The sequence below is a fragment of the Aptenodytes patagonicus genome, chromosome 9, assembly GCF_965638725.1.
Source record: "Aptenodytes patagonicus chromosome 9, bAptPat1.pri.cur, whole genome shotgun sequence".
Lineage (NCBI taxonomy): Eukaryota > Metazoa > Chordata > Aves > Sphenisciformes > Spheniscidae > Aptenodytes > Aptenodytes patagonicus.
The window spans coordinates 16,559,540-16,577,584 of NC_134957.1; the positions used below are offsets into that span (position 1 = coordinate 16,559,540).

Genomic DNA, 18,045 nt, shown 5'->3' on the forward strand with positions numbered 1-18,045 from the left:
TGTTGTGACAGTGCTACACGAGCCCTCTACTACCCCAGCAAATATGGGTAACACACTGTCAGCAGAGGCAGAAGGTACAGGAGGGATGGATGCTCATACACTGACCCAAGTTCACGTGCACTCTTCCTCCCATCAAAGACACTTGCGATTTCATGAAATTATGTTTTCCATCTTTCTTTCATGCGGTCCCAGGACAAACCTTCTGCTGGTTTTCCACAGAAGCAGAGTCTGGGCTCCCTGTATATGTTATGTTCACCACCAAGTTTATGGATGAACAAGCAGGTCACAGTATGTAGTCACCTGAAGTAAACCCAGGGCTCATCCCATTGATTACCTCGGAAGCTAAAGAAACAGTACTAAATGCCAGCGTGGTGAGGTCCTGGGCTTTGCAGGCTCCATGTTCTGGGGGCCCTGGAAAATCCCAGACCTGAACGCAGCTGTCTGGCAGCCTGCGCTCCGCAGAGGTGAGCACAGCCCGCAGGGATTTTTATGGCTGCTCGGGAGCTTTTCTGGAAGGAAAAGGCTGTCTGCTCTGGAGATCGGTCAGTCCGACCTGGCTCTGAGCAGTGTCTGGTCGGGTTTTGAGTATCCCCAAGGATGGAGACTGCACAACCTCTCTGGGCAACCTGCCACCCTCACAGCGAGGAAGTTTTTTCTTATGTAATTGCTTGTTTGTGCCCATTGCCTCTATTTCTTTCATTGGGCACCACTGAGAGGAGTCTCGCTCCATCATATTTACCCTCCCTGGCCCCATCAGGAATTTGTACACATGGATGAGAACCCCTCAAGCCTTCTCCAGACGGACCCACCCCAGCTCTCCCAGCCTCTCCTTGCAGTGACGGCTCCCACTGATGAAGGGCTGTGTGCTTCACCCTTCCTGCCGCTGCCCTCCCTGCATCCGCACCTCTCACTGCATCAAAGACGTGAAGCCGCTTAGACAATTTTCTCGGACTTAAATGGAGGAATTTAGTCTGCGCTATGGGAACATTGACTTCACGGAGGCATCTGGACTGCTGTTAGCAGAGCCACTTACTTCACAAGGAATAAATGAAAAGGGAAGTTCACGGCATCTGCTTTGCATGGACATTCTTGGCAGTTCGTTTGTTTTCACATGCAGGTCCCACAGGCTGTTCAAAGCTAGGACAGAGCGCCCGGCTTTTTCTATAGTAAACAGAGGCGATGACTCAAAACGTGTTGTGAAACAGCAGTGACTCTGAAGATCAAATAAGCAATGATATTTTAGAGAGTTAAGATGGGGAACCTGAGCAAGATTTTACACCAGCTTTCAAAACAAAAGATAAAACCAAACTCCATTGTCAGGCATTTAGCCCACGAGTTTATAACAGGTATTGCACCAACAGCTAAGAAGATGCTATCTCAAAATACTTCTGAGATAACAACAGTTAGACTTTGAGGCTGCAGAACATCCTGGAAACAAGTTGGGAGGAAATGCAAATCCACAACAGTTTTTTTCAGTTATTGTCAGGATTGCCCATTATTTCTATTGTACAGGCAAACTGAGACATCTGCTTGCTCCTGTTGTACAACAGTTCTGCCAGGGTACTGTTCTTCGCGAGTCTTGGAGCTTCGGCCAGTGAGAGAGCACTCTTTCACTGGGTCTTAGCAAATCCCGTGGAGAAAACCTCTCAGAACACACTTGATGCTTTAGCTTAGCTGCTATATGGGACCAATATCCAAATGGCAGCAAAGATGGTGTTTTAATTTATTTTTTTTTTATATACTCCTATCTCCAGTCTTCTATTTTCTCTTGTAAATGAACAGGAAAAAAGGAAAAAAATCGTAGTGACAAGAGGATACAGCCCTCTACGGGCCCTCTACGGGCCCACAAAGCATGGGCCCAAACCAGCTGCTTTGTGACTTCGCAGAGCGCGGTTATTCTGCTACCGTCTGTGGTCTGGTATTCGTTACTAAAAAAGGAGCCCCAAAATACCTTGTTTAAATTTGGCTATGTTTCAAAAACTTGATAATTCCTGGAATTTCCATTTAAGTTTCAAGGAGCGGTGCTGGCAAAATGTTGTTACAGATGCACATTCCATTTCCTTTCCAGAGAAAATCAAGTAAGTGCTGGAACTACTAAAAAGAGGCATTTTTCTTCTAGCAAAAGCTTAGTCTCTGTACCATTGGATCAATCTTACTTCATGCAAATAAGACACAAACACCTACAGAAAATCTTTCAGATTAAAGTAGAGCATTTTCCTACCAGTGATTTGTGTCGTCGGGGAGGAATCCGACCGTTGTTACTATTATCTTGACCTCTAAAATTTTCCATAGCAAAAACTATTAATGTATCAGTTTTATCTTATGTCTGTGTGTGTAACAACAAAGCAATACCCAGCAACAGGTAAAACTGGTGACAGTAAAAGGAACTGCGATAGAGGATGAGGAAGGACTCACCAAGAGGGGAGTTTTTTCTCTCTGTTCATTCCCAGCAGCTTTAAATTACCAATGTTTCCTGCACACCTGGACTTTGCCCAGAACAAACTATTTCATTGCTGTAAGACTGAGTGAGTGTTTTACGACGTGAAATACATACATAATATCGTACTGTTGTAACAGAAAATAAGGTTGGCTAGAAAGCTCTATTGATTTTGCGTTAAAGTCAGCAGGAAGGGAGGAGGATGGCGGGAAATTGTGGCCGAGGCCCCAGGGCCTAATAAATAACCAAGGTGATGGGATTCCTATAGCCCTGCACAGTAGCAGAGCAGTACAGATGACTGAGGATGTCAGGGCTGGCCCCAACCGAGAGCCGGCCGATAACCCCCGAGGCTGCAGCTCCTTGTTTAATCAGGAGCTCGCAGATTGCTGGCAGCAGCAGGGCAGATTTTTCTCTCGCTGCTCTGCCGACGGGGCGTCTCATCTCCAAAGGTCCCCTGCCCAAATAGCAGAGAGGATTAATGGCCAAGTCTCCTCAGATCTCTCTGGGCGATGCCACCATTGGCAGATTCCAGCCAAATAGGAGATTTCCTTCCCCAGCCCCGTGAACAACTCTACCGTAAAAAAATAAATCATCTCCAGGCACTCTCTTGCTCTGAGCGCTGTGCTGCAATGACCACCCCTCTCCCAGGCTTTTTCTGTTTTACCTAAAGAACTTACGGCTCCACGCTTTGCACCAAAGGAAACAAATACAGAGGGAAGATGCTTCTCCTATACTGATTAGACGAAGAGCTCATCTCACTGAAGTATTTTGCCCTCACCGTGTTTAACACACGTGCCTACTGCCCTGGTTTATAGACCCTCTTTGCCACCAAAATAGATTGCGATATCCACTTCAGTCCTATAGGACGACTGTAGGAAATAGTCCTATAAAAATCACAAGTTTTGTGATCACAAAAAAATCACAAAATTTGTCTTTGGGAAATGAATGAAATTAAGAAAGATGGGACTTCACGTCTCATGAAATACGCTCTCGGATGGTATATCTATTGCTTTCAAGATTTAAAAAAACTTTTTAGTTTAGAGAAAAAAATCTGAAAAATTAGGGTCTGCTTTCAGGGCCTATCCTAAATAATTATCTTATTTCTGGAGTCTAGTCTAACTGTCGGGTTTGTGACATCCCAGTTACCCAGCGTCTCTAAACAAGGTTCCATCCCATTCTCCTCCGCCGACCTCCGGGGGAACGGGCCGCCCCGCTCCCGCCACCGCTCGCAAGAAACGCAGCTGGCACCGATTTTGCAGCTACATAAAGCCAGTCCAATTCTTTCTTTATTCATCCAGTGTTAGTATGAGCTGGCACGCTCCAAAACCAAATAAAAAAGGCAAGTTAATCTGAATCTTGACATGCCGGCCACTGAAGTTTAAATCACCTTCTCCAGAGGTGGAACAAAAGCTTTTGTTCGCTGGCTACACATTTCCAGTAAAACATTTAAGCTCCGTTCGCAAACGCTAGCTCTATCATGATATCCAGAGAGTCAAAGCTGGCTGCGTAGTACAACAAGCCACTGCACTTTCAGTGCCATACAGCACATTTTTTATTGTGTTGTGCAATACCTTGTTCATGATTCCTTCACGGAGTTAGCTACGTCTACGTATGCTTTGTACTAAAATGCTTATTAGACAGGTTGACCTAGAGGAACACACAGAAATAAAAGCCAAGCAATGCGCCATCACAGTTAGCTTCTCAGCCCTTCCCTAATGACAGATCCATAGCTATTAGGGCCGGAATGGGCGATTACAAGCATTTTGTCTAACCTTTCGTTAAGGAATTAGGGAATCCCAGAAGAGGCTGAGGTCAGCCACTAATCGGAAAGGATTAGAACCATTTAGGAAAAAAAAAAAGCAAGCAAGATCTGGCTTGCAATCTGCAAAGCATATACCTATGCTGCAGACACTTGTAGGTTCATTGGTGTCCTCTAACCTCAAAAAATGAAGCAGTGCCTTCAAAGCAGACACTATGGGTTCTCTACATCAGTGTCTAAAATAATTTGTGTGCTGTACAAGTAAAAAAAGGTACTAACCTCAAAGACTCACCAGTTTGGCTACACTGTACCAAGCTCTGAACGTAACAGCAGAGTATTTCTTACTAAGCACTGAAGTCAAGACTCAAATTGCAGAATTTTTTTTTCCCCCCTTGAATTTCTTGATTAAAGCAACAATCACCCACAAACACAACTGCTTCCTTATAGCCCGGCTGTGCTGTCCTGGACCAAATTTCAGAGAAACGATCAGGTTTCAGCGCTTCACGCTGTGATACTCACCGAGATGCGACATCAGGACGGTGTCGTTGCCTTTGTCCAGCGCATTGTAGATCACAGCTGCTCTTGCACCCCTTCTGGCTGCCACCTTAATTTTTTCAGCAAAACTGCAATTGCCTCTTTCAATCAGTGCTATCCACGGTGGTTTTGTGATGGTGAACCGGGTATTTGCATCGCAGGCTTGAAGATTAGCAGATTTAGGAATGCCCACAAGCCCCCGAGCGCTAAGCAGAGGAGAATTTAATCCATACAGGCCACATTCGCACTGCTCGGACACAGACCTGTTGCTAGTGCTGTTGAAATAGAATAAACTTACAGAGGCACTCACAGGAAGTGCCTCTGTAGTCTTGAATAAAATACTAACAACCACCAGGAGGCAGAAAAAAATGAACTTATCCACTTGCTTCATTGCTCGTTCATATAAGCACAAAACGTAGACGTCTACAGATGTTTTCGGCTGGTGGTGGTTGTTGCTAGCCCACAGCCTGCCGATGAGTTTGAAATTTCAGTTCCAACAGGAACTTGACACCACCCAGGTAAGTCCTCGAGGTGTCAGTGAGCTTCTCTGGAGTGGGGGCTGGGACGGGACACAAGTGACACGCCTGCCTGTTGTGACGGCAGAGATGCAGACGAAAGGACCTGCAAGTAACCTTCGGCCCTAACCTGCTCCTTTTTCACAAAGCGTCGTTCTCCCCCTCCTCCTCTCCCATTACTGCACAAATTCCAGCTTTGATGATGCTTCCTGAGAGATTGCTCAAGCCCCCTGCTCCTATTTCAACCTGAATGTCACTTCAGAGGACCAGCTAATCTTCCATTCAGTGATGTAAGCTCAGGGTTCTCACTCCACAATGCAATCTGTGATGTAACGACCGTGTTAAAAAGGTCAAAAGCGGAGGGAGGGAAATATTAAAAAAATGTACCCATCTTACAGACTAAGATAACCAAGTCATTCCCCGCATTTCTCCTTTTGGATTCTTTCAGTCATCTACTCTGTCAGGTCCAGATTGTTCTGGTGTTTATAACGAACTGATTTTAACATTGATTTAGACCAACGCAAGAGATGTAGAATTACCTAAACTGATCACAGAAGCAAACTACCTCTTTCAGCCCATTTTCACACGCTAGCTCACCTTCAAGATTTACATTGAGATGTTCGAATGATTATCACACGACTCTCCATTTCTGGATGTAGGATCTACAGATTCTTTCTCTGAATTCAGTCACTGTTGTATTCCGTAACAATTACTAGTATCAACTCTTGTTTTCTTATAATAGAACAGAAAAATTGAAAACCTTACTGATGTCAGAACTCTGTAGTCCGTAATGAAAATAAAGGACAAGTTGTAAAGTCATCAAGACCTTTTTCCTGTTTTTCTGCAAAAGTTGTGCTGCACACAGCGTTGAAAGCCAAGAGAAGCTGCAATTGGCAGCATGTATTTTGATGGAAGCTTGACCTAGTTCTCCTGTAAAGATTCTTTAAAAGAGTAAACATGACTGTGGAGAAGATTCTTGGAAAACTGAAACAGCTTTCAGAAGTGAAAAGAAAATGGAACGAAATTGAAAGAAATAATCCCAGACGTTTACATATATTAATTCATTTATTTATATTCTTCAGTTTTCAGTGTTGCACTATCTCTACATCACATTAATTCAAAACTGATCTTACCTCTAAGATCTATGACTTAGCAAGCTTTATACACTCAAAAGTACCATTCTTCTGGTTTTCTTTGAAATTAACACTGAAAACATAACAAACATGCAAATGCAAGATTTTAGAGTACAATTCTTTGGCTGAGTATGAATTCTACAGTTAGGGAATGTGATCTGATAGTATTTTACTCTCAGCAGTGGCAACACACAGCAGCAAGAAAGATGATTCCTATGACATTTTGCAGGAGTAAAGATTTTGTATCTTGGTTTAACATGGCAAAATTACCATGTTTTGACAGACTCGGGATCAAATATACTTTGGTTTTATACTTGTGTCAATAAACACCAAGTGACATAAAACAGCAAATAGTTTCTTTGCAGAGAGGATCTCCGTGCCAGTGCTACAGTGCTGGTTTGGCAGGGAGGAGGGAGACGGAGTGGTGGAACCATATATTAATACTGCAACACTTCAGCAACTGAAGTTGGCATATTAAGTTTGGTGGAACTCACGGGGATGGGGTAAGTGCCTCTGCAGAACGACCCGCAGTATTGGAATTCCAAGACTACTACAGGCATTGAACAGTCTCTAGCTACACACAGAGCGCCTATGCTTCTAACATTGGCACTTCATTCTGCAGGAGTAAGTATCTCTCCCTCCCATCTTTTGCCATGAAAAATTTCAGACAACATTTCTGTAAAATAGAATCATACACTTTAAAGTCTCAAGCACGTATTATACATATTACACACCATTCCGATATTTCTTTTAGAGTTAGGAAGTCCTAACATGAAGGATGAAATGATTAATGCTATATGTTTAAAGTGTAGCAAGCAGTGCAATGCGGCAAACAGCCTTTGCTGCATTTCTGTTACATGGGATGGATGGAGTGGCCAGAACTGACTACAACAGAGTGGCTCTGTGACAGCGTTAGCCACATCAGTCCTTTTGTACAAAGATAATTTAAAAATTGCTTTTAGAAATAATGGTTTCATTAAAATTAGACTTCGACCTGAAGTATATCTAAATAAAAATTACTGGCTGACACAGTCAGCATGGCTCAGTTTGGTACACGAAGTGCTGGTGCTAATACGTCTCACTCTAGAGCAATGGCCTCTAGTCTTCACATACCCATAAGCAACAAAATTACACAAACAACACATTGAAAGCAACACCGTGCTCTTCTCGGGTTGGTATGTTTTCACTTTGCCTTCTGTGGCAAGGTTACAAGGTACTCTGAAAGGCATGGGTTGACAAACATTGCTCTAGAACTAATACTATATGATCCGTACAAAATATAAACATACAATACATAGTCACATTTAATTAGCTTTTACTTGTGCAATTTAAGTTAAACTTTTCCCATTAATACATTTTTAAACTGTAAACCAGTCTAGAGAGACAGAATAATTTCGGCAATTTCTTTAGAATGTTAAGGCTTTTACTTTTTATCTGAAGTTGCCTATGAACTTGTACTATAATAACGACAGTTAACGTTTCTCCTTCAATTACCATTAACTGAAGTTAGGGTACAGAATTTAAGTACTTGAAGACAAAGTCTGCCGTCCCCAGGGCAGACGAGTGAGCTACTAGTTGAAAGATACACTCCCCAATTACCAACAGGCTGCTAAAACGTGCCTAGAAGTTTTCCACAAAAGAATAAATCTGTTCCTATAAATTAACTCTGTGGGCTTTGGTCAATAATGGTACAATTTAATTGGCAAGTTTCCATAATGCAATTATTTCTTCTCAAAGAATTGAGCCGAGACCAGCATTTCACATGGACAAGTTGTCAAATAGCAATGTGTTTTAGCTCCTGCTTGAGAATAATTTCCTAAGGATCCAGTTGTGTAAATGATTTGAGGCTGTTTGACATGGGAGGAAAAAGTGTGACTTGGTTCTGAACTCAGCAGGAGCCAGCTGCTACTTAGTATACAGGCAAAAATTTGACAGAATTTGAGAGTCTCTTGCTCTTGTGGAAGTAGCAGCTTCTCGCAGCTGCTGAGCTCCTTCATGTATTCAGAATGCAGCTATTACTAAAAAGGAGGAGACTGGTGATCAACAGAAAAAAAACTAATGGTGTGGCAAACTGTGTATCCTGCCATGCTAAGCGCTCCTCAAAGACAGTTTTTCTCTTGCAAAGCTAGAAGCAAGTTCCACTAACAAAGTTTCTTTTTAAAAATATTTCATTATTTTTTTATTAATAAATAAAATATGTTAAAAACCTTTGAGTGCTACATTCACTACCTAACGCTGTATATACAAAAGCAGACATATAAAACCACAACAGTTGACCTTGCCCAGGCAAAAAGAACTGAAAGTGGCTTCTTGGATCACTGAGTCCAGTCCCCAGTGCTAAAGGCACCATGGTATTTAATCCCTTTCACAAACACAGCAAGCTTCAAGCCTAACGAGCAGTTAGACTGCCCCTAGTACCTCCCACTAAAAGATCACTATACAACATAACAGCTCTAATCCTAAAAATTATTCTAATTTCCAGCCTAAATTTATATCACAGCCAGTTAATTCTTTTGCAAACATTGCCTTTAATTATTGGGAAAGCCTGCCTCTCTTCTCAGTTCTCACCCTGATTTCCTCATACTCATACAGTTCCTGTGTATGTATGTACACAGGCAGAGAAAGAGAGATGACAATCATACTTATACTCCTTGGTATCCTATCAAAAGATAAGCTCGCTGTATTGTCTATTCATCCTTCCTGAACATAAGTGACCAAGACATTTTGTGTAATCTGTTTCAAGACTGCTGAAAAATAAAAGCAACAATTGTCCTTCTCAGTTGCATGGGTGGCCATTACAATTGCTCAAAGAATCATAATTTTATGTTTGTTGTCTGCTAGTTCTGGAAAAGTGCAATGTGTAGAGGGCGTATTCAAGTTACAACAATTTTATTTCCCTCTTTTTGAACAATATAAATTTGAAAAATAAGTTATTAAATTACACTGGATCCAGCACACCAGGTCCCACTGTCTTGTAGATTTTGCTCAGAAAGACTTCCACCTTATCATCACCCAAGTGACAGATGTCCAAGATGCAGACAACATGTTTGCCGTCTAGATCCATCGCTGCTTTTACAACTTCATCTAGAAGTTAAGAAAAGGTGTTTTAATATGCGTACAGTAAGAAGGTATACTGAATTGACATTGTTTTTGATGCAATAATGTGTATATGTTCAACCTTCTTACAGTGAAAAACCTCACTCTAACTATTAAATGCTGGCCTACTGGGATTATTTTTTTTTTTTGGTAGAATTTTATTAGTAAATTCAATCACTAGAAATGACAGCTTCAGAACTTAGATATGGAAAAGCTGAAATATGCGTTACTTAACCATTAGTGATTCTCAGATTTCATAGTATTATTCAAGGAAAAGTAAAGATGTATTTAACTAAAATCAGGTCTGTCTATATAAACACGCAGGAAAACAGGATGCTTATATAGCACTTTGCAGTATGATACACATCAACAGTGTTCACCATATTTGTTGTGAGGTGCCAGTAATTAGAAGCATAATCTGAAGGAAAATAATTCAATAGCAGGCAAATACTTCAGTTTATAGGCACTGTAGGTTGCGTTAAAGCAGCTGTTCAAAGTGACATCAGTGAAATGGATTGACTGATTGACAGTTATTCCACTCTATTTCAAAGCAGATCAAGCCAAATATTCGCATGCTCAGCCACACGTACTGACTTCTATGTCAGTAGAATTTTGCATCAACAAATAACTGCAAATACTGTCTAGGTCACTTAGGAGTTTGTGATTTGGATATTAAAATACTATCTTCAGAGTATGAGAACAGCTCCAGTAAAAACTGCCTTGAAAGTTCAGTATTACATCAATTTCCCAAAGGTGGTCACATAGAATTCAAGTATCTTTCACTGAAGAGGTGAACAATGTCTGACCTAGAACAGAGATTTCTATAGAGGATTAATTCTTGCATCGAAAGATAAAACAAGAAATGATAAATGCGTAACGTCAGGGAAAGCGAGTCTCACTTGAAAGTGGAAACATGTCACGAAGCCTGCCATTGCTAGTGGCCTTCTGCTGGCAGGCAGAGATGCAACTCATACAGGACAATAAAGTATCATTTTGAATGTCTTCTAGTTGAAATAAGTGGGGATCTTCAGGACAAAACAGTGGAAGAAATGCAACATCTATTGCTACATCGTGGTTTATACCTGTTGAAAAAAAATATTTAAGTTAGCAGAAAACTTCATCTTCAGCCTACTAGCAACTTCATGCATCATTTCTTCTTTTTGGAAAAAAACAAACTATTGCAGGCTGAACGCTGACTTCTATTTACTTGCTCTTTGTCCATTAATAACTGATGTCTAAAAATATATTTCATTATATATATGTATATATATTTATACATAAGCACATTCAAATTGATATGATGTTATAACATACTATGATTTAAGGCTAACAGTGCTGTTAGCTCAGAAAATATTAAACCAACATTGGAAGCCATTTCACACTCTTTTTTAACTTTATAGCTGCTACAAGGGCAGAGAAATTAATTTTACAACCAGTGTATCTATGCAGTATGCAGTGCAGTACTTGTGCTACTTTCGTCTTGAATATTATAAGTCCCGGCATTCTAATGACTGTAAATATTCAAACACCTTCTCTGCTAAATCTCCCTTAGTGAATAATGGAAACTTAAATTATAGGAACTTAACACGAGCATCGTTAAGCTAGGCAATTTTCTTCTCCTTTTAATGGGAAAACAAAATCAAACAGATTAATATCCCACAGTAATGCTAACAAACAGATACACATCAACTTGCATATTTATATTTTAACAAATAAAGATCAATCAACTGACGCTTTGTGCTAACCAGAAGCAGCAGAGAGCAGTTGATGAGCACGGCTAAAATACAGCCCTTCATTTTCTAGCATGGAAGAAAGGCACTTCAGGAGCAACAGTATTCAAAAAAACAACTCAATGAGAATAAGGCTCAAAGGAAGCATTTATAGTTGTCCTTTTCCCTTTAAGAACACTAACCTGTTTCTGATTAATACCTCTCCGGCCGAAAAGTCAGCTGACAATCAAGTGCAATTGAATAATTTACCTGATTGTGTCAGACTGGTTGAACTAGTGAACAGGACCTACCTCTAATTGTAACAATCAATAGCTTAAGGACTACACACATTCTTCAAACGATACACATAAACTTATACAGAAAATTGCAATTATATGAAAAGTGATACTAGAAACAAGATATTCCATCATTTCATTTAAAGGTATTTTTAATGAGAATTACAGCTTTCTGGTAAAAAATTATCCTAAATCACGACTAACAAAAATCTAAAATGTCAATCAATTTTTTAAACTTCAAGAAATACTCAGAATCAACTGATTAATTTAGAGAAAACCATTCAGTTTCTGACGAACCTTCAAGACATTCTCAAGTTAACGCAGCAAAGAGCTAAGATCTTGTACTGCTCTTGCTTAACCTTTTTTAGAAGCTGAGCTACCAAATACTTACCCAGAACTGTCACTTCATAATACCCAAGGCCACTAGCACTTTTAAACTCATTGATATTTTTATCTGTTCTGGTTTCTTTTGGCTGGTGCACTGCTGCATGAAGGTTGTACTGTTGCATAAGTAAGTCTTTGTGCACATAATCGAATTTACGTGGGATGCTTTCTGGGAAAATTGTGCTGTGATGCAAATATTTCATTAACTTGTCTTTCACTTGTGCCCAGAGGTCACTCTGCCATGAATCACAACTTCTTCCAGCCTCTTCAGTTTCAGGTATATCACTCATTCCTTCTCGGTCTATTATAAACACAGAAAATATTTAGTTGCTTATATGCTCATAGAATCGTATCACTTCTCTGCTAGATGAGAAATATTTTCATTTTCATTAGAAAATTTAAATTATGAAGACACGGCAGAATGTTCAAAACATACAACACAATGAATTAAACTAGGGTTGGAACGTCAGTAAACTGGTAACCTTAGAGGCTAGACTTGTAGTAAAAAGACTTATTTCACCACATGAAGAGCAGTATCGTGGCTTGTTTTTGGAAAGCACATTAACTTATTTAATGAACAGCCAGAAACCATGAAAATAAGTTTAAAATGGCTACAAGTGAAGGTAAACTTTTCCGCCCCTTGCACAATAACTATATGCTTACACTGAGGACTACGCTACATTTAAAATTTCTTGCTATACAGTCAATGATAGCTCCATTCTTCTTTCCTATTACATGTAACTGGAAGATAGTTAATGGTAAAAGCTTATATAACCATCACTTCCAATTTTGAAGGCAAGTGTTAAACTCCACCTTTTGAGCTTATCAGAAAGCTCATTTCAAAATATTCCCAGTACAGCCTTGTATCTCCTCCATCTCCTGTGAAACAACTTCTCATTAAGTAGCCTTCTGAACTGGGTATATTATCCACCCCAACATTTCTCTGTGAACATATGCTTTTTTACTTTACTTCTTTTTAGTGTCATAATTGCTGTGAAGGAGTATCAGGACATTCAAAAACGAAGAAACCAGAATGTGCACAGACAAACTTGATGCAACATATGCAAGAACATTCAAACAAGGGAAATAAGAGTCTTACTGCATTGAATCAGACAACAAAGGATGCTGAATTTAAAGAAAATTGACACTAATGCTGAAATTGAAAGTGTGCTCTGGATTGCATAAAGCAGTCTGCAGTATTTTTCTCACGGAACAGGAATTCATTATATAAGGTAAAGGGACACATGAAAGCTGCTACACGAAGAAACATTTTTTCTCACCATTTTACTTGGAGAATTACAGTATTGTGTACAAGCATGAAGACTTACTATTATACATTAGGCAAATCAAGTACAAAAAGTTTCAGAATATAAATAGTGGCATTAAAAAACCCTTTCTCCTTCTAAAGCTTCAATCACAACTTTACTTTTCTCCCTCTATATATCATTGGTGCTGTAATTTGTGTCCTACTTGTGCACTCATTATTAACCTAGCATAAACAGATGTGTAATTAGGACAGCACAGCAGAAACAGCCACCACTGGTTATTTAAACAATAAGATGCTGAAATCTTTAACAATCTGACCGCACTTTAGAAGAAAAATACAGCAAATGTGTGAACTCCTCCAGCTGCAGAGAGCCTCCTGGCAGCAAAGACTACCTTCTTCTTTAAACCAATCAAAAATATAAAAAATGGCTATGGTGAACATTTAAACACATGATTTCCCACAAAAAGCAATTGAGATGAACCCTATTTTGAGTGCAGTTAGCAGAAGGATTTTTTTTTTAAATCTACTGTATAATTACAGTATACAGCAGATGTTTTTTTCTTGTAAAAAATTAGAATTTAATTTGGTCATCAGCCTACACTGTTACTGTAAAGTTTCTTTCTTGCAAACACTTTTGTTAGTAAATCTGAGTCAGTGCATTTCTGCTTTACAGTTACATTTCATGTTATCTTACAGCACAGACTACAATCTTTTACTCCTCCTTTGCACCTCTTGCAAAAAATAGTACCTGGAGTAAATTAAACTCCAGTGAGTGAAGCTTATCTCAACACTGCCCCCTCCCCCAGATATTTCAACATTTAAAAATATACTTTAATAATTTATTTTGTTTTGGATATCTCTATCAGCTCTTTTTGTACATCTACCTAATGACTACCCAAAAAGTGTTACTTTGATGCAGGCTGCTATGATACAGAGCTGCTAAGAGACAGAAGTGTCAGCACCACTAATACATAGTTATAAAGGGAGGGGGTGGAAATTTCACGTTCCCATAAACGGCTTCTAAAGGCAGCTAAGGGCAGTTTCCCTTGCTGGTATTTTAAAAAAAAAAGCTCTACCTGGGACCATGGTAACAAGGTTATGAAGCTTAGAGTAACACTTTTCCATTCCACCCCCATGCTTAGCATAGCATGGAAGCTATGCTAAGGCACATGGAGGACGGGGAGGTGATTCGAGACAGCCAGCACGGCTTCACCAAGGGCAAGTCCTGCCTGACCAACCTAGTGGCCTTCTATGATGGGGTGACTATATCAGTGGACATGGGAAGGGCTACAGATGTTGTCTATCTGGACCTCTGTAAGGCCTTTGACACAGTCCCCCACAACATCCTTCTCTCTAAACTGGAGAGACATGGATTTGATGGGTGGACTGTCCGGTGGGTGAGGAATTGGTTAGATGGTCACATCCAGAGGGTAGTGGTCAACGGCTCAATGTCCAGATGGAGGTTGGTGACGAGTGGCGTCCCGCAGGGGTCTGCATTGGGACCGGTACTGTTTAATATCTTCATCAATGACATAGACAGTGGGATCAAGTGCACCCTCAGCAAGTGTGCAGGTGACACCAAGCTGAGTGGTGCGGTCGACACGCCAGAGGGACGGGATGCCATCCAGAGGGACCTGGACAAGCTTGAGAAGTGGGCCCGTGTGAACCTCATGAGGTTTAACAAGGACAAGTGCAAGGTCCTGCACCTGGGTCGGGGCAACCCCCGGTATCAATACAGGCTGGGGGATGAAGGGATTGAGAGCAGCCCCACCCAGAAGGACTTGGGGGTACTGGTGGATGAAAAGCTGGACATGAGCCAGCAATGTGCTCTCGCAGCCCAGAAGGCCAATTGTATCCTGGGCTGCACCCAAAGAAGCGTGGCCAGCAGGTCGAGGGAGGGGATTCTGCCCCTCTACTCTGCTCTGGTGAGACCCCACCTGCAGTACTGCGTCCAGCTCTGGAGCCCTCAGCATAAGAAAGACATGGACCTGTTGGAGCAGATCCAGAAGAGGGCCACGAAAATGATCAGGGGGATGGAACACCTCTCCTATGAAGAAAGGCTGAGAGAGTTGGGGTTGTTCAGCCTGGAGAAGAGAAGGCTCCAGGGAGACCTTATTGCAGCCTGTCAGTACTTAAAGGGGGCTTATAAAAAAGATGGGGACAAACTTTTTAGCAGGGCCTGTAGCGATAGGACAAGGGGGAATGGCTTTAAACTAAAGGGGGCTAGATTTAGACTAGATCTAAGGAAGAAATTTTTTACGCTGAGGGTGGTGAAGCACTGGCACAGGTTGCCCAGAGAGGTGGTGGATGCCCCATCCCTGGAAACATTCGAGGTCAGGCTGGACGGGGCTCTGAGCAACCTGATCTAGTGGAAGATGTCCCTGCCCATGGCAGGGGGGTTGGACTAGATGACCTTTAGGGTCCCTTCCAACCCAAACTATTCTATGATTCTACGATTTTATATGGTACCTATGACCTGCATATCAGTAAATGGAAAAATAACTATATGATACGTAAGTAATTGACATACAATCTCAGAACACAGCAAAAAAAAAGGTATGTTCAAAATCTGAAGGAACACAGCATAGAAAAGTGTTCACTTTGATACAGACACTATGATTAGTAGGCTTGTTAAGCAAAATATAAACCTGCTGTTATTTAGATAAAGCTAGCATGAGCTAAACAATTAGTATTTATTATAAGACTAATAATATTGCCAGTAGGAGTGCCGTTACGTGAGAAAAATATGTGCATATGTTTAGTAGGTACATTTACTAACATATTCACATAATTATTGCATACTTACATTAGATGAGAGACTGATTCATTTATTTTGGACTACACTCAAAATATCAGCCAACTGAAGTTAAATAGGGTTTCACATGCAGTGAGGAAATAGCAGTGCAAATGATATTTTAATTTAAGAATAAAAGTATCTAAATATATCTGTATTTTAGATATAAGTATCTAAATGTAAGTATCTAATGCAAGATTTCTTTACTAGTTAAAAAATGAGGCATGTATTTCACTGTACGTCTTCACATCTTTTTTTTTTTTTTTTTGGAAACCGACCTTTTAAACCAACTGATTGAAACCGCATACATGCATTCATTTCACGAGATCTACATGATATCACAATTCTAGAGAGAGTAACAGCATAGCACAATAAACACTACAGCTACCAGAAATTCCTGTAAAATAATTTCAGGTGAGAACACTCAATTTGATTTCTTCTTTTTAAATGCAACAAGAAATTTCACCGAAGACTAACAACCAATAAAGTAATTAATTATCAAACTTGCTTACGGATATGTTTTCTTACTTTTGAAGAACAGATCTCTACATAGTACCTGAAGCTGCTCTTTCTCTGGAATAAAACTTCACTTTAAACAGTTACCTGTACAAATTTTTCTCCAGTTTGAAAGTTTCCTCATCAGTTCAGTCTCTAAATATATTAAACATTTGGGAAAATTCACTGTAATTTCTATTGCTTTAAGCAGCACAATGGAGTAGATCATCATCAATAGGCTACAAAGAAAACCTATCGAGGTCATTACTAAATTAAGATGAACTGCTGCTTTGCAAAAATAAAAGGATGGACAACATTACACATAATATAGCTGTACATAGAAGTAAATTGGCAGATGTTAATGTTGGGACAGATGCTAGTAGTAGACAAACTTTTAGACAAAATTACATGACTCAGAGTATATTCAGTTAGCTTTGAAAAGAGGAAAACATGTCAAAATACTTGCATGAAAAAAACCACAGCAAGCTGCACATAATGACAACTGACAAATTAGACTTCTTCCTTCATCCAAAAATAGGTATCAGGAAACTAACTGCATGGAACACGAGTTTTTTTTTCAATTGCAGAGGAAGAAAGAAAAAATTAATAATATTAACTTAGAAAAATCCCTAAACCAAACATCATTCTTATTACTGGCTTGTATGTTTCACCCTTTTCCTCCCACGTCTTGTATTTGTCTTTTTAATTAGGTACTCATATAGTTTTGGGGCTACCTTCCCGGAGTGGGACAATTTTATCACATGCAGATCACTATAGCAAGAAAACTGCCAACAGAAAATGTGAGGTCTTACGCTACTAAGTGCTTCTGAGGTACAAAACTAACTTAAAACTTGTATAAAGCAACACTGAGAATTTAGTCCCCATACTGGGAAACAGCCCAACACTGTCCTTCCAGCCACCCTTTAGAACACATCAGGGACATGACTGAGCAGAATGACATTAACAATACATTGCTACAGTGGCTCTCTAGAGGTTGATGCAGCCAGATGTACAGAAGAGCTGTCTTGACAAACAAGGGTTATAAGGATATCTTTGTTGCCTGTTTTGGACCTGAAGAGAAGTAGGCTTAAACCTCCTAAGGTTAATGTAACAACTATTTGCAACGTACCTGTGCAGTACTGTAAACTGTCTGATACAGCCTGTCCATTTTTATCTTGCACAAAATCTTCACGTTGAAATTCATCCAAGCTATAAAAAGAAAGTTATAGTGTATATACATTTAAAACCTATTTAACCTCAAACACTATGCAGCAGAAGTTCAAACCTTGACAGATTTCTAGTGATAAATGATACAAGCTCGAATGAGTGAGCACTAGTACCTGGTTTCGTACCACGAGACTTGGAATATAGCACCTTGACATAAGGAGACCTACTATGCTCAGTAAATCAGTTTTGAAGAGCTTAGGACAAGAACTGCCATATTTCTTTGCTTTATGAAGTAGCTAGGAAAGTATTTTACACTCAAAAAACAGTGTTTGTTGCCCTCTACTGGGCACCTACTGAAAATAGCATGTGTGACACTAAAAGCTGAACATCATAGATGGCCAACAGGTTTATGACTTGATTCTAAAAAAAGGCTGCACAGCATCCTGCTGCACTTTCATA

At 40.1% G+C, this 18,045-nt stretch overlaps 2 protein-coding genes across 2 annotated transcripts in view; both read right to left on the minus strand.

Annotated features, from left to right (window-relative positions):
• The window catches only part of RNF128 (ring finger protein 128), a 39,765-nt gene extending 34,644 nt beyond the window's left edge, over window positions 1-5,121 (minus strand). Inside the window, exon 1 of the mRNA XM_076347249.1 lies at window positions 4,716-5,121. Coding sequence (XP_076203364.1) covers window positions 4,716-5,121 — 406 coding nt within the window. The remainder of the gene's footprint in view (window positions 1-4,715) is intronic.
• Window positions 5,122-6,297: 1,176 nt separating this feature from the next.
• RADX (RPA1 related single stranded DNA binding protein, X-linked) overlaps window positions 6,298-18,045 on the minus strand; it is a 30,322-nt gene continuing 18,574 nt past the window's right edge. The window contains exons 12-15 of the mRNA XM_076347251.1: window positions 17,549-17,628; window positions 11,871-12,164; window positions 10,374-10,556; window positions 6,298-9,462 (exon numbers count right to left, since the gene is read on the minus strand). Coding sequence (XP_076203366.1) covers window positions 9,317-9,462; window positions 10,374-10,556; window positions 11,871-12,164; window positions 17,549-17,628 — 703 coding nt within the window. The 3' untranslated portion in view covers window positions 6,298-9,316. The remainder of the gene's footprint in view (window positions 9,463-10,373; window positions 10,557-11,870; window positions 12,165-17,548; window positions 17,629-18,045) is intronic.